This window comes from Stegodyphus dumicola, chromosome X2, assembly GCF_044657685.1.
Source record: "Stegodyphus dumicola isolate Sdum_Otavi_A_Nest chromosome X2, ASM4465768v1".
NCBI classification, from domain to species: Eukaryota; Metazoa; Arthropoda; class Arachnida; order Araneae; family Eresidae; genus Stegodyphus; species Stegodyphus dumicola.
In genome coordinates, this window is record NC_140781.1 from 36,184,498 (window position 1) to 36,208,529 (window position 24,032).

At 32.4% G+C, this 24,032-nt stretch overlaps 1 protein-coding gene across 1 annotated transcript in view; it reads left to right on the forward strand.

The window, feature by feature from the left end:
* Positions 1-24,032, forward strand: part of LOC118182204 (Na(+)/H(+) exchanger protein 2-like) — a 267,934-nt gene that overhangs the window by 170,478 nt on the left and 73,424 nt on the right. The window contains exons 3-4 of the mRNA XM_035351522.2: positions 10,574-10,830; positions 21,183-21,400. Of these exons, the coding sequence (XP_035207413.1) occupies positions 10,574-10,830; positions 21,183-21,400 (475 nt within the window). The remainder of the gene's footprint in view (positions 1-10,573; positions 10,831-21,182; positions 21,401-24,032) is intronic.

A 24,032-nucleotide genomic window follows, 5' to 3' on the forward strand; every position in this document is an offset into this window, starting at 1 on the left:
TGAATTATGTTTGAAAACATATTGCATTGTATATTTTCAGAAAAATATCAAATACTTAATTTTACCCTCTTGCAATTCAGGGTTTTAAATTTTAACATTTATACTACAGTTTCTATTAAAAAGAATTGCTTTCTAAGAAAATGGTGAATATAATTTCAATTTGTTATTAAAACTCTACGAGCATTTTATATGAGTATTAAAATAACATTAAACTAAGGGATGCGTCTGTAAAGGGCAAATTATTTCGATTGTAATACTAAACAACTCTGTTGAACATTTAACTAAAAAATGACTGACCGTGAACAAGTCAGAAGATATTTAACCTATAATAGTCCAAGACAACTTTAACTTTTGGCAATTTTTCCCTCCAAATTCGTCACGCTGAGCAAATGATCATGTATATTTTTATTATTTAGTTGATTATGGAAAAGCAGACGAAGCCACTATCTAATATTGAATACTAGCAGCTACGCTGCCAGCCTTCGTCTGGCTTTTAAATGTACCATAAAATGCCAAACGTTAAATTTAAAAACTGCGCTGAATTTCACTCTGCAGAAAACTTCCGAAAAAAAAACACAATTTTTTTAAAAAATATATTACATATAAAAAATTAACCAACTTTCTGTTGAAGAAAAAAAATCATGCAAAACTTTTCAATATCTTACAAACAGTGAAATAAGCAAAAAATAACATGAAAGAAACTCAAAAAACAAAATATTACGCGCAGAATTTTACTCTGCAGAACAACTTTATCAAAAAAAATCAATAAAAATGTATTATATATATAAAAAATGACAATGAAATATACCAATCTCTTAAAAACAGTGACGTAAGAAATACGATGAAAAATTGTTGCCAAACCCATATTTCGAAAAGAATGAAACTATTCAAAATGATGCGATTTCATCAAAAATCTATCAACAACAATAAGAAAGGAAAATTGCTGCCAAAATCACATTTTTAAAGATGTGAGAGGTGTACTCGGATGCTTCATTAAAAAAAATTTTTTTAAATACAAAATATTATCATTTTTCCAAAATTCTTTTTGTGAAAGCAGTCAGTCGCAAGGATGAAAGTTTAACGTGTCCAAAAGTCAAAGGAAAATAAATTGTACATTTTTAAAAATAAATCTTTTTAGAAAAAATCCCGTTGAAAAGGTGTTAAGCTCACTTTGTTAAATAAATTCGTATTTAATCGATTTATTGAAACACGAAATTTATTTTAAGTTCGTAAAATAGCTAAGTGCCTACGTTTCATGACGATGTGAAAAAGGAGTGTGTAGAGTAAAATCTCGCTTTCCTATAACCCATTATGTCTCAAAATGACACGATTTCGTCACAAAACATAATATAAAAAAAACTTCTAATTCAAATTTCGAAAAAATCGCGTTGAGGTGCCCTGGCTCTTGTCTAGATGCACTTATGTACCAAATTTCGTAGCCGTGGGTCTATTAGCTTACGCGCAGAGCGAACGAAAGACACACACACAGACAGACTCTTTCTTTTATTATATGTAGATATATTTAGGAATCAATATTTATTTTTAAAATGATCCAGTATCAATTTATCAATATTAGAAATAAAATAAAAGTTTAGTAGTTTTGCATAAAAATTTTAATTTGCATCTATATCTTTTTAATTTCATATATAAAATAATCCTTTGACAATATTTGATAGAAATAAACATTCCAGGAACATAATACCTAGTAAAATATTTGTTAAAAATTAAATCGAAAATGTTTATAAAAATTAAACATTAATAAAGTTTCTACTTTACGCTATCCTTCCATTTTAAACAAAGTGCTAACTTATTTTACAGTAAGTAACGATTTGTAAAGACACTTAAACTTATTTCGGTACGACAAACTTTGCATTCGATTAGCTCAGTCTGATAGCAGTAAAATTTGTGCACATAAAGCTAGAGAACTTAGAAATCTCAAAATGAATGCGAGACATCCCGACATCGCCCAAGAAAATGGATGGGAAAATAGAATGGTTTAAAAATATTAAACATACCAGAAAATTAGCTTCCTTTTGGAAAGAGTTCCGGTACAGTCATCTTATGATACGATGTGTTTGTGTTTAAGTTATCTTACAGTCGCCTGTAGTAGTTATTTCTCATATTCTGCGATTAGATATCAATCTCAGAGATTAACATTTGTGAGTTTCTATGAAGACGCTTATGTCTCCTTAGTACCTTTACAAAGCCGATCGCTTCAGATTTCTGCTTTATGCAAATAAGTTTAAACTAATCGGAAAATCTTTTTTAGCTTACAGGCATTTGAATGGAACAATGCCACAAAAGTTCATAAATAAACAATCTGTTAAAATTTATTTTTGAAAAATAAATAATTAAATGCAAACTTTCCGATTCGTAAGATAAGCTCTTAAGTTTACCTCTTTCATGCTGTTATTATTATGCTTATCTAAATAGCTTACAAGGATCATTGTCAAATTATCTTTGGATGTTATTTAGCTAAGGAGCAACTTTAGGTGTTTAGAAGATAATAATCATTGGTTCGCGAATATAGAACCGCCATGAACACTGATTGTTTTTTGCGTATTACAATCTTGAATTTTCAAACCTTAATTATTAAACGATACCACGTTTTAATGAAATGTTGCTAATATTTTTCATTATCCAATAGGAATAACTTTCAAATGCACTACCTTTAAGTTTCATTCCATAAATAAAGAAAAAATGGAATTTTATCACAGAAATAAACGTGTATGGATTTTGCTTTGGAAGGGATGATCCAGAAAAGAAAAATATTCCAGAATTTTTGGATTCCTGTCTGACGTTAAACTCTTTTCATCATACTTATTATATTAAACAACACTAACACATTTGCAAAGTTCATTACATTCATTTTCTGAAACAGAAACATATAACTGTGGCCACTAAATTTCAAAATCTAAGGGAAATTTCCTATTCAATATATTGTTCTTCAATACAAGAATATGCTGAGGAAACAGATAAAACAATAATATAAATTTGTATATAATTTTATGTTAATTTATATGTTAGTTATCATTTCGGCCTTAACTATGACTTCTCCTTTCCGTATTCCTCACTAGAATTCAAATGAGTAGCTAGTATTTAAACTGAGGCTTTTGGATTTTAAAACAGACTGTGCTTCTAGCATCGCGTGCACTCTACGTGTTAGCTTCCTGCCATCTGTGATAATTGTAATTATTCAGCTTTGCGTTCTATCGAATAGGTTTACGTCTTTACGGAGCCTGCCGTTAGAGACAAATAATTACACAGACAAGTAATGGTAACTGGAGTGTTTAATGGTAATTAGCACTTATAATTCTACAATTTAAAATAACAAAAACTGAAACAAGTGTTTCTAAGGGAATTGCAAGCGATCACAGTGTTAAAAAAATTAGAATTATGCCCTTTTGTACTTCTAATTAAGCTCCAAAACTCCTCAATAAGGATAATTTATAACTAAATAATTAAATTAATAGTCAGGACCTAACTTTTTGCATGCAGCTTAATAGAATCAAATTTTCTGTTTATAGTGATGATTTTAAATCAAGTTTATGCTTCTAGCCTGAAATCAGATCACGATTCTCGAATACGATTTATCTCTATTACGTATCACTTCCCGATTATTTTAGTCTGCCTCTTTTGCTCTAGAATGCCCGCCTAATGAGTTGCATTAAAGTAGACATTAACGCAAGATATCAGTGACAGTTCAGCTGATGTTTGAACTTTGTTTTTGATCTTCTGGTTAAAGATTTTATGAAAGTTTTCATTTGTGTTCCGGTTGTTTGAATTAAAGAAAAGGTACAATATTTCTGTAGCTTGCTATTGCACTGAAGGTCGTTTACTATTATTATTATTACCATATTACAGTATTTTTAACTACATGTATGTATATAAATATTATTTTTATTCATTACTGCTATTATCGTCATCATTATTATCACATTTATTATTGTTACTACCGTCTTCATCACATATGCGTTGTTCCTCATGGATCCGACAATATGAATTTAGTATTAAAGACATTTTCTAGACCGTATCTATTTCGTAAGGTGGAGGTTTTCTACATCTACAATCTAATCATTTCTTGCTATGACCACCTTTACAAAATCCGTTATTCTTCAACCTCCTCTAGTTGCGTTACTCGTTTTACTTTAAGAGGATGGGATTTTAAAAAACAAACAAAATCTGATGTGAAACACCACATGATGATGATGTGAACACCACATGATAATGATGTGAATACCACTTGTATGGCCTATTAAGTTATACAGATTTTTTGGTGCATTTCATTTAAACTTATTTCCGCAAATTATTCTAACTTCCTCCAAGGCAAGTTGAAAATGAAAAGAAAAATTGCAAATTTTGAAATTAAATATCTCGTTCAATTTTTGTGGTACGGGAGTCAAAATTCTTCTAATTTTATTATTTTTTTATTTTTTTGTAACGAGTATAAAACTTTCCCAAATATAAGTATAGGAGCCAGGAGACCGAATTAAAAGTTGGATTTCATTATTTGTAGAAAATAATTTTTTTAATTCGATATTGCCAAAACATGATTATTTTCGTCATTTAAAGTACCTCTGTAATTGGAAATATAGGAGTACGACCAACGATTGGGAAAATAAAGGCCGGTATTTATAAGGTAAAAAATATGCAAATTTTTTAATTACAATTTTAACTGGCAATAAACTTTAATTTCCCGTTTCTATTCTGGAAACAGTGGCGTTCTTTTTCTGTACTGTGTCATTTCTAAATCACTCTATCTTTTTGACTTGCGTAAAGCTCATTACTTAGCTAATACGGAACCTGAACTCAAAATTTCGAGAACTGAGTCCTTTCTTTTAATAGGCTCCAATATTGAATAATTGCGCACTTTTGCTTCTAGCTCTGTTGCTGTAAAGACGCTGGCGTGCTACTTTTTCTTCCTGACGTAATAGTATCAAAAATGTATATGTTCTTGAATAGGTACGATCAGTGTGCCAAGTATATTGTGGCTGCAAATGTCAATTGAAATAAAGTTGAATACTTAAATCACTCTATCTTTTTGACTTGCGTAAAGCTCATTACGTAGCTAATACGGAACCTGAACTCAAAATTTCGAGAACTGAGTCCTTTCTTTTAATAGGCTCCAATATTGAATAATTGCGCACTTTTGCTTCTAGCTCTGTTGCTGTAAAGACGCTGGCGTGCTGCTTTTTCTTCCTGACGTAATAGTATCAAAAATGTATATGTTCTTGAATAGGTACGATCAGAGTGCCAAGTATATTGTGGCTGCAAATGTCAATTGAAATAAAGTTGAATACTTAATATACATATATGTAATAATAAAATTCCATAGTCAAGAATACACTTAAAATTCTAACTGTATGTTCTTTTCCTTTTTTAATGGCGACGGTCTCTTATTTGAAAGTACGTGGAATTAAATCCACAGCCCCGTAGTCAAGTTGTTTTTTCCCGCCTTTTCTACACGTACAGTTATAGAATGTTCTGGAGATATTTAAAGCGAACTGGAATGGCTGACGAGGCTGACGTCATTTCTTGGAAGCTCCGCCTTTCCAGAGGCTATAAAAGGACTCGCAAAGGAATATCGGGGTCTTTTTCTTTAATGTAACGATGCAGTAAACTTCATACAAAAAGTTATTAGAAATTCTTTTTTATTTACTCCGGAAATATGATTTTGTAACTGCTATTTCTCCTGACCAATAATAAATGGATCCTGTTTTTTAAACTTATCGTCTGATAATTTAAGCTACGACTACATCTATATTTCTTCACCAATCTATTTATTCCGGACAAAAGCTGGTACATCACATATATGTATGATATATAATTTTCTGTTTATGATTATATATTAGGAAAGAAAATGTAAAACTATTGGAAAAGGAAATTAGGAAATATTAATACCCAAGAGGTCTGTTTTAAAACTGTTAAAAGTTTGTAATAAACTTAAAAGAGGTTTAAAATTTGTAAAGGTATGCATCAAAATCGTGCATTTTAAATAATTAAAACAAAAAGGATAGAACATACAAAAAATAAGGTAGGACAATGCATACATAAAAATGTAAGTATATTATTATTGATTTGGAGGAAGAGAGTTGACTTATGTCCTCCGTCTCCTTGAATAATTTTTTTAATTGTGAAAAACTGATATATAAAATTTATATTTAAATCAATAATTAATATTTTTAAAAGGTCAAGGTAATTCCCCGAGTGGTCAAATAAAGAACATATTTACAAAAATTTGTTGTAAAAACTGATGAGGAATTTGAAAGTATGAATAAAATTGGGAATGCGTATAAAACCAATGTAAGAATATTGTACAATTTAAATTATCATATAATTACAATGTCTTACTTATACACATATACAAAAATATAAGCCAAAAATGTGTAATTTTAATACTAAACTACAGTTTAAACTCCATAGCTGCTATTTTGAAGCTTTTAATTGGAAAGGGTGTTCGTTGGAACAAATTCTCGATGGATGCCTAGATTTACCAATTAAAGAAGTCAGAGTCAGCGTTACAAATTGTATACATAGATAAGAATGGCAAGAAAGGAAATCCAATGAAACCCACTGACTGGCTGTAGACCAAGAAAATCTAAATATTAAATGTGAAAATGTTAGGCGAGCACTTTAATTACACTCATGTCCATAAATTAAGGATAATGCAAAATCAGGCAAAGGAAGAGTTAGAAGCAAAACAAATTTGACTTATTTGTAAAGTTTATTTATGGAACAAAAGGTAAAGAGCAAAAACAGATGCTATATGTTTGATATTATTAAAAAAAATAGCGATTTTTTTCTCCCTGGAGCAAATTACAAAAAACATCTATTTACAAAAAACCAATATTACATGGTTGGTATGATTGTTAATACATTGTATGTCTCCCAGACGATGCAATACAGTCCGTACAACGCCTAGGCATGCTGAGTATAAAATTATCGATCTGATCTTGGGGAATATTACACCACTCAAAAAGCAATGCTCTCCGAATTTCCGGTAGACATGTAAGAGAAGGTTGACGGGCTGCAACTCGTCGGCCACGCATGTCCCACACGTGCTCTACTGGATTCAAGTCCGGTGAGAATGCTGGCCAGTCCATACGGGTGATATCCTCCGATTGAAGGCATTAGCTTACGATGTTTGCACGGTGAGGGTGGGCGTTGTCATCCATAAACACAAATTGTGCGCCCATGGCGCCCCGAAACAAACGTACATGTTGTTCCAGAATGACGTCCCGATAGATTTGGCTTGTCATGTTTCCAATTTGAACATGCAGGTCAGTTCTGGAACCCAGAATAATTCAACCCCAAACGAGCACTCCTGCACCACCGTAACGGTGTCGTTCAATGATGTTTTCTTGGTGGTAACGGGTACCTGGAGCTCTCCATATGAATTTTCGGCGAGAATCAGACTGCAAGCTAAACCTGGACTCGTCGGAAAACATCACACAAGCCCACTGTTGCGGTGTCCACAATGCATGCTCTCTACTCCAGGCTAACCGCAGGCGACAGTGAGTTGCATTAAGTGGAACGCATCTGACAGGTCTACAAGCATATAGACCAATCTGCCCTAAGCGTCTGTACACGATCTGCCTTGAAATTGTCGTAACAGTGGCTGAAGAGAGCTGACGAGACAGGTCTGAGGCTGTGCTCCGCCTGTTTCTTTTGGCAGTAACTGCCAAATACCGGTCCTCATTCGGCGTTGTAACTCTGGGACGACCTGTGCTGTAACGTCTACTCACATTACCATCATCTTCAAATCGTTGCCAAAGGCTGGAGTTGACACTCTGGGAATTCCAAGTTCTTCTGATACTTCCAGTTGGGTACGCCCGCATTCCAGACGGCTGATAATTCAGACGGTGTAAAAAATCATCCAAATGCGTCCTTTGTGTCATAACTATTCGGTTATTGCACTGAAATGCTTATAAAGCGCTTGCGAACAATTTTACTACTTTGCCTGTATTCCTTATATATCACTCTCTTACACTCTCGTCATTGTTGGTCATTATATTTGGTTCTACCGATTGCAATAAAAACTGGAGGTGCACAGTTAGATGTTATTTCAGCCCCATTCACAAAATTTCAGAATTCTACGGATAATCGTTTTCGAGTTATGGGAGAAGCTTGCATACATACGTTCTTACGTGCCACAGACGTCACGAAAAATTCCTTTTGAATCTGTTTCAAATCTTATTTACAAAAATAAACAAATAGGACAGAATAAAGAGCTGTTTTGGAAAAATAATTCAATTGTTCTGTCCGTACGTACAGTCATCACACACAAAAATCGTCCAAATGGATTTGGGAACTGTCAAAATGGATATTTCTGTTGATATATGATACCCGAAATGCTTCTTTTTTATAACACTTCCTTTACTTCGTACAAGGAAGGAAAAAATTTGATTTTTTTAAAAACTTCCAAAATACTTTAGAATTATGTGTGTTATGCATACTTTTACGTAAATGTACAATTTCACATTGATAGAAAACTAACATTGTTTCAAAAAGAATTAAAATACAGATATATGTTGTTTTCACTTATATTCACACAAGTCTTGCGTATCAAACTGAATCAGAAATCTACAACATTTTGCATTATCAGTCAGATTGCACATAAAACTTGCAGGGATTTAAACAATTATAAAATACCACCGAAAAGGAATTATTTCTTGTAATATGCATACTGCTTTTTGTTTCTCAATTGTCATAATTTTACGAAAAGCCTAACAACCTTGTAAAAGTTTACCAATATCATAATGTACGCGCAGTTCTCTGATCAATTTTATCAAAATCATGAAACCCATTCACTAAAAAATAAACGCAAGAAACAATTCAAATATCAACCTTCTTTTAAAAAATCTTAGATGTCCTTATTGTAAAGTTGTTGCCATACATCTAAGACGTTAGATAATATTAGATGTATGGCATTTTAATTCCTATGGATGTATGGCATGAAATCTTAGATTTCCGTCTTAGTTCATTTCCATGCCTAAGACGGAAATTCCTTATAAAACTCTTAAAATTCATTTGAATTTACAAATTTCCTTTTGCACACATCACTTGTTTGGAAACTAAAAATGAAATTTAGAATTTTTGTAGGAATTTGGTGAATCCGTACGCGCCTTGTGCCCTTTAAGTTTAGAAAATTAAGTAGTCATAAGCAGTCGTGTGTTAGTGAACGCAAGCAACAACCACTATTGCAGCATATTTATAGCCTCATTACATCTCATTTCTTTGTTTTTATTTACTTTGTCTTCCGTAAGTGGTGCGAATTCGAAAAAGGAACTGAAAATTCAAAGAGATAAAAGTTTTAACTGATTAATTTAATGCAAAATGTAAGCATGCATAAGTTATATATTAGTGAAAAATAAAAAAGTTAGATAGGTATCCATTAATTATCCGAAATTAATTTTATATTAGATAATTAGTTTAGTGAAATGAATAACGATGTCACTAGCTATGTACAGCCTGCTGTAAAACAAAAATAATCTTTCAGTAATACATTCTTTCTGCAAGACCTAGAAACTTTAAATCGAATATCTAATTTTTTATTAATCCTCTCATATAAATTAATCTTTGTTAAGCGATATAACAACAGCTTTAACATTTGAAAGCAGTAACTTTTCAATAATAAGCAAATGAATATAACCGTATTTAAGGTACTTAAACTGCTATTGCTGAATCGTTTAGTGATTGTTCGGGTTTATTCTTTTTTCCACAGAAGATTAAAGATATCATAGCAAACTCCAATTTATATATATAAATCAACTTTATGATGCATTTTTTTTCTCAATTAGTCAGTGCATGTCGCAAATTTCAGTTTTTAGTTAAAAGTACCATAGCTACAAATATAATTAAAATTTAAGTCCAGAAAATTACAGTTAACAAAAAAACACTTTAAATCGGGATTTAACCATTCATACAAATATTCGATACTGAATAATTTCTTTACATACACATATCTTTATCGAAATTGAATGTCAAAATTTGGATAGATGTTATATATTATTACGCTATATATAGACGTATCTTAAACTGTAATCTATGTAATTTCGTATATAATATTTTATCCTTATTTGACAAACTGGCAGCATTGTAATATTTATGCATCTTCATAAAATATCTCATCAAGCTACCTAGATATTTGAAAGATTCCTTAATATTTGGCACTGCCGAAAAGTATACTACCAAGATATTTTGCGCTAATAAAACATAGCGTTTTAAATTTTCGAAACTGTAAAAAGATCTCTTTTATTGCGAACTTTTGCTTGGAAACAAAATTAGAGGAAGAATACATAATAACTTACGTTCTATCAAAGTTATAAAATGTTTATAAGTATTTAATTTGTATTTTGCACTTTAAAAAATATTACTGAAAATTTAAAGTAATTTAATCAATATATTGTACAGTGGTAAAACTTGTTTTAGAAGGATGTTTTCCTTGTTTTCTGTAATTTTTAATAATTTTTATTTGTGAATTTCTTGTATTTCATCTCTTAAAATTTTTATTTTGAGCGACAAATTACGCTATTTGTTTAACAGATCATTATTTTTCTCTGTCTGTTGATAGGTGCTATACCACATGTTTGAGGGCTACACAGAGATGGGAGTCCCCAACATTCTTCCAATTGACTACTTTGCTGGCGTGGCTTCCTTCTTCGTGGTTTCTGTCGGTGGAACAGTGATTGGAATAATCTTCGGGATACTGACAGCATTTCTGTCCAGATACACCACATCTGTCGCAGTCATAGAGCCCATGTTTCCATTTATTATGGGGTACCTGGCATACCTTTTTGCAGAAATGTTTCATCTATCCGGCATTCTTTCGTAAATATCATTTCCTCTGTTCCAGTTTCAATGCTCTTAAGTATTTGTACTCAATGTCATATCGGTAGAAACGATAATAATTTAGCGCAATATTCTTTGAGAAATTGAACCAGATTGCTGTTTAATTATTTACGGAAACGGATCGATTTTTTCCTTTCAAGTCAAATCGATCTCGTAGCACTCCAAAGAGCTACCGTTAATCCTCCTTACATGTGCTTTTTTATATGTCAGTGTATATGTTTCGCACGTCTAATTGCAAAGTCTCATACCGTGAATTAGTGCGAATGTTTTTCCATGAATTAGTGCGAATGTGTGAATATATTTTCTGCGTTATACATGCTACTAGAAGTTTAAAATCACGCTTATTTTAAATTCATCAAATATCATTTTCGTGTGATGTTGATCATACGTCACAGAAAGCTATATTACTTTTTATTCGTATTGTAAGGTACGTAATATAGAAAATACAGTATTAACATTTGTAAACTGCCATTGCTGAATCTTTTAGTGATTGTTCGGGTTTATTCTTTTTCCCACAGAAGATTCAATATATCATAGAAAACTCCACTTTATATAAATCAACTTTATGATGCACTTTTCTCTCAATTAGTGCATGTCTCAAATTTCAGTTTTCAGTTAAAAGTACCATAGCTGCAAATATAATTAAAATTTACGCCCAGAAAATAACAGTTAACAAAAATAACTCTAGTAACTCTAGTGTAAAAAAATTAAGAACTGAAGAATGTTCGCGCTTTAAAATTAATTTAATTATTCGAATGCATTAAAATGCTAATTACTAGCAGTTAATATTAAATTTAATGAAGAAATGTTTGTAAAAGTCTCACATTACATCTGCAGAACAAAGTGCATAATGACATTTAACTTTTACAATGGTAATGATTTAACCTTTTACAAAAGCAATCAAGAAAGATTGCTTTTGTAAAAGGTTAAATCTGTTAATACCTTCCATCCATTATTAGTTATAATGTTTTGTATTATAAACATTATTAGTTTGTTTACTGTATCTGTAATTTATTTTTGTCTCTAGATTATTTTTACCAGTACATCGTTAAGCATGCGATTCATTAAAAAACATGAAGAATAATATATTTTACAGACGTGAATTTAAAGAAATAGTTTTGAAACATCGTGATAATGCTTTGTATTATAAGCATTATTAGTTTGTTTAATTGCATCTGTAATTTATTTTTGTCTCTAGATTATTTTTACCAGTACATCGTTAAGCATGCGATTCATTAAAAAACGTGATACTAATATATTTTACAGATGTGAATTTAAAGATATATTTTTAAAACATCACAAACCTAATAATAATAATGCTTCAAAAACAAATATTACTCGTTTAATATCATATAAAAATGCTCTGACCTTAACTTTCTCTCATAGTAGGAAACGCCTTTACTCATTCGGAATTGCGTTGTTTTCATTTTGACCTTCATGTATTTAAAATAAATGACGCCCAAGAGACAAAAAATAATCATTGTGCAATGACATCTTAGTTTCATTAGCTTTATTAAACATGGTTTATTGTTTCCAATTATATAATGAAATGGCCGTTACATAGTTTTTCATGTGAAGAAATTTTAAAAATCAAAACTATTTGTTCTTGGATGTGTGTGAATATATATATATTAAGAGGCTATTAAAAATAAGTTAAAATAATAATTACATTATAAAAACTAATTTGATTCAAATAAAATTTAATTTTGAGCAAATGCAGCAAATATTAAGGGGTAATTTTTTAACTTTCCAACTTAAAAGGCTTAAACTTTCCAAAGTTACAAAAAGTACAAGATACAAAGTACAAACAGTTGTAAATGATTTGGAAAAGGTTAAGGAAATGATACAAAATTTACATAAAAATTAAAAAAACAAATGACAAAGCCATCAATCGCTAAAATCTTGGAACAGAATTTGATTGCCTTAATTTTGTTCTTCATCAAGGGTGGAGACAAAATTAATACAGTTTATACTATTCCAGTATCATTGAAATTCAAAAAGTTGTTTTAAACTAAAATTGTTTATAATTAAGATTGAAATGCTGCTTAACTGAAATTTGCTTAAATTGCGTAAAATATTTAGCAAAAGTCAAACAATTTCCCGAAATGGCCTTCATACTAGCATAAAGATGGTTGTAAGAAAGCTCTGCGCCTTTGTCCATCTCCATTAATCCTCAAGAATGGGAAGTTGAAAATTAGAGATAACGATACTTGAATACCCATTTCCTCATCATAAAAGAAATTACTATCTGCTTAATAATAAATTTTTGTCGAGTATTTTCAACCTTAAATTGCATGATTCAACTACCTTATCCTGGTATTGTGTAATAAAAGGAATAATTTTGAGCCTTTTTTTTTAAGCCACAAAATTGAATTATTACATCTAAATATTTTGCCTTCTGCCTTCTAATAACCATCAAGAGATGTCTTTTAATGTTTTATGTGGCATTAAAAAAGTAAATATTAATAAAACATTTCAGCGGCTAAATAACTTGATAAAGCTAAGTAACTAAGTAACTTGATAAAGCTAAGCGGCTAAGTAACTTGATAGCATTTTAGAAGAGTTTATTTAAATAAAAAATTAACTTTTTTCTTCAAACAAAAACGCGTAAATGCATTATTAAATCTTACAAATATGCACGAATTTCGTTGCGCTGCATACGCAAAAAATTCTATCTTATAACTAATCAAGATCTAGGGATCAATTGCTTTACTTTGTGTAAATAAAGTTTATTAGCACCTCTAAGAGGTGTTATTTTTTTCAGTCAGTATTAAATTCTGATCATTACAAAGAGCTATTAGAAACACGATCACACGTTATTATTACTTGATAATAAGTTGTAAAGGATTTTCTCCTTCCTATTTGAGGCCCACCAGCGGCCGAGCCGTAAAGTCGCTGAACACTGGTAGTTCGGTCCGAGGTTCGAATCCCGCGAACGGGCTGGTTGCATGGGTGCTTTCGTGGTTTTCCCTATGTGTAACGTGTATACGAGCCAGTGTCCCTTAAAACGTCCTCCACGAAGGCGTCCCTCCCCTTAGGCAGATAGCCCTAGTGTGCTTTGCCATAATCAAATACACCTTCCTATTTGCGTGACTTCGAGGTGTAAGTGAAACAGGATGTACGCAGTTCCATTCCAGTCGAAAGCACTGAACATTTTTCTCATTTCTTGCTTCAACAAACCTTATGAGTTTACAAAGAAAAGTCTTTTATTTATCTTCGACATTATGCAACTACATTCCTCATCATTGTAACACAGTGAGCCATTTAAAAAAATATTTTATTTATAATTTTCAATAATAATTTAAAAAATATATTTTATATCCTGAATGTACAGGAATAAAATGCTTTTCTAATGTCTATAATGTATAGAATTTCTAGTTCTACTTCTTATTTATATTGCCATCAACATCCAACTTAATGTAACTGATGAAGATTTGTAGGAAACTATCGATTGCAATCCCCTCTTTACATTTATAATTTTTTTTTAATTTTATTCACGCAGTGATGTAACTTTTTATAGTTCAATACTCTTTGTTTGCATAATTTTACTTTACAAGCTTGTTGCAAGAAATGCTGGAACTTTTAATTTGAAATTTTAATACGAGACGCTTTTAAATGTTACTCAACGCTAAAGATTTAGTTCCAAGAGTCACCAACAATAGATGTTATTTTTATTTGAAAGGAAAGCGAAATATTTGCATGATATGCTAATGTTTTTAATTATTTTAATTACGCTTAATTTTCAAAATTATTAGTGGGATATTTTTGAGTTTTTATATTATAGTCTGAAGTTTTCAGATCGTAAGTTAATTGTCCCTCGCATACTTGGATTAAAAGTCACTGCACGATCATAAAATGTAGGCCATAACGCTCTGAAAATCGAAACTAAATTCGTTTGGATCACACAATAGAAATTACGTCAGAATTTATTTGTAAAAAACTGAGTTTCAGTAGGTCTTAGGCTATCTCTGAAGAATGCATTTAAGTTATAAAGATTATTTTTCAAACGTATGTTTAAGTGGGAAAAACTTTTGCTCTTTTTTATGTATTCTTAACTGCTTCTAAAAATATTTTTAATGACTCTGTTCACAGAAATGGATATACAATGGAACATCAAACATTTCTTTGCTATAATACGTAAAAAAAATTTAAAAAATAAAAGATAAAATTTAGATAATACTTTCTTTGCAGTTGCAAACATATATGGAATGGTAAAAAATAGCAAAGAGTTATAATTTTTTTTTTTTTTTTTTTTTTTTGATTGAACAAATATACGCAACGAAATGTGGTTCTCACTAAAATGACGCCTAAGAAGGGAAATACCAGTGGAGAGAGTAAATATTTAATAGATATTGTCAACGATAGAGGGCGCTGCACCATATTGACAGTAGCTATTACTATTAGAATAGCCCTGAAAACGATACTAAATAGCCATCTCTTGGCTGTGTATATCCTGAACATTTACTTGCAAGAAAATAAATTGCTTTCATAACTAACAGATTATGACTGTTACTTGCCGATATGAAAGAGCACATTCTACACATGAAGAGCTTAATTAAATGTTTACTAGCGCCAGATAAAAAAAAAACCTTCCCCCTTCTTGCATTCGTCTTCATACAAACAGCATTCCTTATATCCATATATTCGACTTTTATGAATTATTTATATCTTTAAGGCGTTATGAAATGCATGTAATGAATATATAATTGAACATATATGAAATTTTGGACATGTTATTGGACATACATGTAATTTTGGAAATTCATGGATATACATGTTCTATAGTCGCCCAGACGGTATAGCGGTTGGGGGATCCTACTACGGTACCAAAGGGCGCGGGTTCGATTCTCGGAGAAGATATGGATGTGTTTGTAAATGTATAGTGTCTGTTGCGGCATGGCGGCACTCTAAATACACGGCGAGCCGAAAGCCCTCTCGCGTGGATTGGTGGGAGTGTAGAGAGATTGGAAATCCACGGACTCCCCCCCCGGGGTGCTCTTCCTCAAAATTGGGGGTGGAAAAATAGACGTCCAACCTCTATTCGGAGTTGGCTCTGGCAACCATTGTCTTATGTAATATGGACAAGACAACAACATGTTCTATATATGTAATGCAAAAGAGATTTTTTTGTCTTGATGTAAACACTTTCAACTCTTAGTTACACAACAACATCTTTCAATTGGGTAAAATTATGCTCAGATATTTGTGATGATGATGATGCAAAAGATAAGTTTAGTATTCTGCAGATACCATATGCATAAACCGAGAAATAAGATTTTACCATAAAATTGCGGCCAAAATCGGAAACACTTGCACAATAAGTCAAATTTAAAATTATCTCACAAATCCAGCTAAAAGGAGAGAATTTTATAGAATGAAAAGACATTAAGACCTCCCGCAAACTTTTATCATCACTAATTTCTGTTTTTAAATTTATCGCAGTTTTGAGCATGCTTATTGGCCTTTCTACCTGGCGAATTTTAGCTTTGTTCTCAGTTTTAGTAGCCATTTTCAAGCAATAGCAAGATTCCTTCCCCTCCCTCTTGCGTTTCCGCTTTTGCAAGCAAAATCTAATTCTTCATTTCCACTATACAGCGTATCCACATTTAAACTTAAAAAAAAAAATCTCTTTTGTAAAAATTATGAAATCTAACTTTTTATATGTCTCTCTGGTCTCCATGCTTATGGTTAAAAAAATATAGTGCGCGTTATAAAAAAGAAAGGACAAAGCGTGGACTCCCGTAAAAAAATTTACCATGTATATTTGATATTAATGTCGAACACCATACTCAGAGGCCGTGCACAAATGAAAAGCAAAATATTTGCATTTGTACGTAATTAAAAATAAAATGTTAGTTTAGAAAAAGATTTCTGCTGTTAAGAGATTATGTGACGAGCATTACTATATACAGATTATTTTGAAAAATATTGATCAATATAATATTTTTTTTTTTTTTTCAAAATGGAGATCTTGAAGACTTTGTTCACTGCCGAGTCGGATAGTAGCAGACATCAGTACTGGTACTCACCCAAATTGTCATATTATTCGCATTAGCGGCCGAGCGGTAACGTTGCTGAACGCTGGTAGTTCGGTCGGTGTCCGCCGATAACATCGCGGCAAAAACATCGCGGACGAGAACGTCGCGGAGAAAACAACGCAAGGCGAAAACGTCGTGCTACAAAACATCGTGGGTGAAAACATCGCAAAGAAACAGCATCGCAGTTCTAAAACATCGCGGTACAAAATATCGTCGTCGAAAATAAAGCGATTTCAAAAACTTCGCAGTTTAAAAACATCGTCGTCGAAAATATCGTGGTAAAAAATAAAGTACCTACAAATCATCGCATGACGATAACATCGCAGACATACTTTTTTCAGGTTTTAATAATTGTAAATGGATATTCCCATAATGATTTGTGAGCGCAAGAGGTAAAGAAGGATAATTTTTACTTTCACACTTTTTTATTAATTAATAAATTTTTGCTGAAAAAGTAAAAGGAAACTTAAGCATAGAAAATTAAATGTAACTTATAGATTATACTTTTCATGAAAAATTACCAGTAAAAACTTTATAAAAAATCATTTATTAATGGCCTTTGTTAGTTAACTATGTCGGTTTAAAATTCTATTAAGTGCTATAAGTTGCATTAATTTTCTATGCTTAAGTTTCCTTATTTTCTCAGCAAAAATTTTTTTATTAATAAAAAATATTAATGTAAAAATTATCCTTCTTTCCATCTTGCGCTCACAAATCATTACGGGAATATCCATTTACAATTATTAAAACCTGAAAAAAGTATGTCTGCGATGTTATCGTTATGCGATGATTTGTAGATACTTTATTTTTTACCACGATATTTTCGACGACGATGTTTTTAAACTGCGAAGTTTTTGAACCGCTTTATTTTCGACGACAATGTTTTGTACCGCGATGTTTTAGAACTGCGATGTTTTCTCTTTGCAATGCTTTCTCCTACGATGTTTTGTAGCACGACGTTTTCGCCTTGCGTTGTTTTCTCCGCGACGTTTTCGTCTGCGATGTTTTCGCCGCGATGTTTTCGGCTGTAACCAGTTCGGTCAGAGGTTCGAATCCCGCGAACGGGCTGGCTGCATGGGCGTTTTCGTGGTTTTTCCCATGTGTAACGTGTATACGAAGCAGTTACCCTTAGAAAGTCTTCCACGAAGGCATCCTTTCCCTTAGGCAGATAACTCTCGAGGTTTTGCCATAATCACACACACACGCATTAATTAAAAATGAAAAATTTTTGAATTTTTGTACAATTACCAGATTATGATTCTAAAGCAATAGAAGTTTATGAGCATTTTAATAACTAATTCTTAGACTTTCAAACTTTATTACTTGAGTAAAAATTTATTCGGCATACCAATCAAACAAAATTATAAATAAAAACAGTAAACCACAAACGAATGCCACTCAATGACTTTTAAAGGGAAAAATCAACTTTGAATTATTCTAATTTATTTATTAACCGACCCCTCAATGCAAATTGAACCTAATGTCAAAAATCGCAAATTTTGAAATCAAATATCTCTGTCAATTAATTTTTGTAATATGAGAGTCAAACATTTTTTGCTTTATTTTTCGTAATAAGTATAACATTTTCCTGAATATACATATAGGGTAAGAAGAATTTATAAAAAGTTAGATTTCGTAATTTTTATGAAACTGATCTCTTTAAATTTAAAAATTCTAAAGCGTGAATCTTTCCATAATTTAAAATATTTTAGGCCTTACAAAGGACTTTTATGGGTACGACGGGTAGTGAAAGAGGCCCGTACTGCTTATTCTCTTAAATTTAAACTAAAAGTTTTCACTTTTACCGAGATATAGACAGAATTCGAAATAATATTAGCTATGAGGTGGATGGCAGTAGTTAATGGTGACAGGTAATATTACTCGCACTTGCGTTAGCAAAGACACTTTTGATTTTGCTAAAATGCTTAGTTGGATACTTATGAAGCGATATGATTACGGTGTGTTAGGATTAAATAAAATAATAAAAACAAATATAGATTCAATTATTTAACCTGTAATACCATTTTTATGATCGAAGTGTTTGCAAATCAGTTGAACTCGCATGCAAGCCGACCTCCAACTTTTAGTAATAAAAAATCTGCTAAAAATTCTCGATTTATACACGGAAACATAGAGCAATCAAAAATCGTGTCTTTATGATGTTACTTTTACGTTTAAAATTATACGATTACCTCAAGCTTTTAATTAGATGTAAATTGAATGTATTTTTTTCAAGAGATAAAGTGAAAGTATTTTGTAAACTATAGTTACTTAATTTGTAAACTATAGTTACTTTGTAAACTATAGTTACAAGTGCTTAATGGTTCAGATTATTTCTCTGATTAAGAAGTTTCTTTCCAGTACAGCGCTTAGAATGCCTTAAAATCGTGTTGATAGATTTCACTCTGCGTGGTCTACTAAATTAGCTTCAACGGAAAACACTGAATGCTTAAAATTGCAATAACAACAACAGAGTGGACTATCTAAGTTTAGATACAGAATAAGGAAAAGCACGTTTAATGCTAAGATGTGCTTATTTGTTTCAGTAAAGGGGGTAATCTTTTCTGTTGTTTTTGGCACCTTTGGCAGTATACAATTATGACACTGATAAAGAGAGCTGTGTATTTCCACTACTGACTTAGAACGTAAAAATGTTGCGTAGTTTTTCATATTCGTTCGTCATTCCGTATCACACCATTAGTGGTATATCCGTCTAACACATAGGGCATTATATGTAGCAAAAGCTACAGAAATAATACTGTTGAGCAGTTATCTTTCAGGACATGATCTTTAAATTCCTAAGCGTCATAATTCTGTAAGCGTAACATTGAACGGAAGCCTACATAAGAAAGTTAATCGAACATTAATAACAGAATGTATGAGAATATAATAATGGCTAATAGATGCTACGTTTATTGAAAAACTGATTTATGGCTACTTAACAAGTTAATTGCAGGACTGTAGAAAATCTTAGATAAAAATCTGCATGAGTTTATAGTTTAGATATTAAGAAAAAAGAATAGCAAAAAAACTGTAACGTCCATTTTCAGAACATAGGGCAGAAAATCATAAAGAACTAAGGATACTGCCGATTTGACTCAAACAAAAATTAAAGTTTAGACAATGATGATAAATAAATCTGCACATCTTTAGCTTCCAGGTTATCTAACTAACAGTATAAATGCAATAACTAATGACCTCTTTGATTTGAAAACAAGACTTAATTATGTTTCAAACCCTTTTTAATTCTTATTATTATAAAAGCGCCTAGAAAGGTGACTGCTAACGGAAACAAAGGATGCTATATATGGCTTACAAAGCATATAAATTTCACAAAATATCTCAAATGTGTTCTTTCCATGGTGCAGCTCGAAAATAATCCTCACAACAGCAACTGAGAGATTTTACATTTTAAATCTGAAAATTTTGAAAAACGAAAACATATAAATGCTACATTTTCTAAGTTTGCTCTAGGGTATTTTTATTCTTGGATTAGTTTTATTATCAATTGATTGGAAAATTATTGAAAACTAAATTAATTCATCTTTTGGTAAGAAACAGGCAGTTCAATGTAAATACATCCAGTGTGGATAATAATTAGCATGCGGTCGTATAAAAGATCGAAGAAGTCTAAAGAAGCATTTACATCTAATAATAAATTGCTTTGATTGAACGAAATAATAACTATCAAAATCTTAAAGAATCTCTCTATTGTCCGGTTCTTTGATGTCATTTTTCACTTTCGTCGTAACGTTTGACAGGTTAGAAGATTTTTCATTTTAAGCGTTGTTATCTGTAATACCAAATTGATATTAAGAACATGTTGCTTGTGATACCATTCCGCAGGCCAAAAGGCGTTGTACATAGCATTCTTTCAGTGAGCATTTTACCCTTCACCTCATTACACTATTATCATACATAATTTTCCTTAGCCGCACCTATACAGTTCTCGATTTTTCGAAAAATTCTGAGTTATATAAGAAATTCCCTAAACTGAATCCTCCTCTGGACTAAAAGTTTTCGAAAATTTGCTTCCCCTTCCAAATTTTAGAATCCTCTTTCTTTAGCCATTTGTCCTGTGTGGTTTTCATCCAAATATTTAAGGTCATGTTTATATCGATGACAAGCCTAAGCCTCAGGAACACCACAGATTTCTTCGAAGATAGATAAATATTGGTTGCACCAAGGGAAAGAAAATATTTTAATTTTTTTCATGTAACTCTTTTGTATTTCCTTTTGCAACAGAATTATTGCTGCTTAGATTTAAATTGAAATAAATACATATTCTCTTAGGTTGGTTTTCTGCGGTATAACAATGAAGAATTACGTAGAGGAAAACATTTCGAATAAAAGTCACGTGACTGTGAGATATGTGACAAAAATGCTTGCAACAGCGTCTGAAACGATAATCTTCGTTGTACTCGGAGTGTCGACGGTGAATGACAACCACGAATGGAACACCTGGTTTGTCCTCTTCAGCATTTTGTTCTGCAGCATCTACAGAGCAATTGGTAAGTGATTTCCTTTTAGCTAAATCTATTCATGATCATTGAAAAGACTTTTATAAATATAGCAACCCATTAGCTTTCCTCTTTTACATAATTATTAGAATCATATTAAGTAATTCATTCTTTCTTTCCATTGCTTTGAAATTCATGTAGCTTAATACCTTATTTAATGCACAATGAGACAATTAGTAAACAGGCTGCCTTTTCTAAATCTCGTATCCTACATTGTATTTTAGAAAATCATTTATCATTTGGAGGAGTAGATGATTTTTAAAACTGAATATTAAACAGATGGCATTTAATGGTGCTTTTCACATCATTCAGTCAAAACCCACTGCTTCAAAGGCGTCGTACTGCAGAACAACGCACTTTCACAATCCTCGGAAACCTTAAAGCAACTGCTGGCCTGCAAGCGAGAGTATGCGCTGAACTACCTGTCCCGCTCCTCGTTGTGTAGCCTGTACCCGTGCGACAACTTTTTCCCAGAAAGTAAAACTATCTCTCAAAGGATTCGTTTTCTAGCTCTCTTTAGATCAGGTTCATCAGAGAATGGCACGTTCAAGTCATTTACCTTATAAGGTATTTCTCACGCCTCTCAGCGTGCCTTCGTGGTGTAGTGGTCTGCACGCTAGGCGCGTATTCCAGAGGTCCGTGGTTTGATTCCCGGCGAAGGCGTTGCTTTTTTTTCATCTTTCCTGCTTCCGAAATAAATCTAATGTCTTTACAGTGGAGCCAAGCTAAAAGGGTGGTGGATGATGATTCTCAACACCCAGGATTTGGCGATTGGGTCCCTAAAAACCCCAGTCGCCCTTTAAAAGAGGAAGCGTATAAGGCATTTCTTCCCCTTCTTAGCGTGCCTATGTGGGGTAGTGGTCTTCCCGCTGGACGCGTATTTCAGAGGTCCGTGGTTCGATTTCCGGCAAAGGCGTTGCTCATTTTTCATCTTCTCCTGCTTCCAAAAAATAACCTAACGTCTCTACCACCTGATCGCTTTGATTAGGTGGATTAGGCTGCCCCTTACTCAACCTGATCGCACCACTCCTTGCAATTATATGACAGGAACGTGTTTCGAAATAATGCACGTATATGAGCGCAAGCTCCATTTTTTTAAACAGGGCATTTATTTAATTGCCTCAATGTCTATTTATCCTTGTTCCCCAAGAGGAATTCTCCTACACGTGATGATTCGGAAAGAATCATTGACACAATTTGGTTTTCATCTCTAATTCTCAGCAATCCATGACATATCCGATGCGTCCTTATAACGCATTTTATCCTTCCTTTCTGCATGCCTTCGTGGTGTAACTGTTAGCATAATCGGCGCGTATCGAGAGATCCAGGTTTGAGTACCAGCGAGGGCATTGCTCATTTTTCACGTCTGCTGTTTCCAATCCTGATGACTCTACAGTGACGCCCGAACTAAAAGGTGGTGGATGATGATACTTCACCACCAGGATTTGCCAAATGGGTTTGGTGAAACCCCAGTCGCCCTTTAAAAGGGGGAGCATATAAAGTAGTTCCTCTCTCCTTTCTGCATGCCTTCGTGACGTAACGATCAGCACACCCGGTGCTATCGAAAGCTCCAGGTTCGAGTCAGGCCTAGGGCATTGCTCATTTCTCACGTCTCCTGCTTCCAAAAAATCCTAATGACTTTACACCCTGTTGCAAAGAAGGTTTTGCAGTCTTTCCAAAGCACAACGTAAACATGAGCCTGCTGCTCGTAGAATGAAACTCTGCGAAGACATATCCCTTCGCTGAAGAAGATAACCCTTGTGCATAGCATTTCTGTAATTGCTTATTGCCCATATACGTATTTTTTACCTACATATTCCATGGTTTCTTACTTTCATTGCTTGGCATGCCAAGGAAAGATTTTTAAGCTCGGAAATTGAAATGATGGAGGATTTCTGCAAGTTTTATAATTTTATTTTCATTTAGATTTATGAAATTATATTTTCTAAGCTTTTGGAGATATTCTGAATTTTTGTTTTACGTATAGAAGAACAGAACTTGCACTGCGTTATTTGTACCATCCATACATTTCTAAAAAATGTAACTACTTTACATGTACCAAAGATTTAGTTTGATATTTTCCTACATTAATACTTTGAAATCTAATTTGCTACTCTATGTCCCACCTGAAAGACTATTTGCTGAAGTTAATAGGATATTGTTTAGTTTCGGATATGATAGTCACAGGATATTGTTTAGTTTCGGATATGATAGTCACAGGATATTGTTTAGTTTCGGATATGATAGTCACAGGATATTGTTTAGTTTCGGATTCGTTACATAATTGCTCATAGTGCTAGGAATACAAGAAAGGGAATTCATTCATGATAATTATTTTATCTAAACATTTTTCAGTAATTGCTTTAGGGTATAAAACTTCAGACGTCATAAATTCTTGCATTCATAACTGAAGTTTTTCAGAATTTTTTGAGGAATAAAGTTTATACTCAAAATATTACTCTTCTTTTATTGCTTAATATTTTGAATTTTATTTCAGTTAAAACACATTATTTAACTTGCCTCTACTGGCATTCATCTAGCTTGATTTTTTTACGTAACTTTGTCATATGGATTTTATGTTGCAGTACAAAATTCACTAAGGTTCAAGTGATCAAACATATCT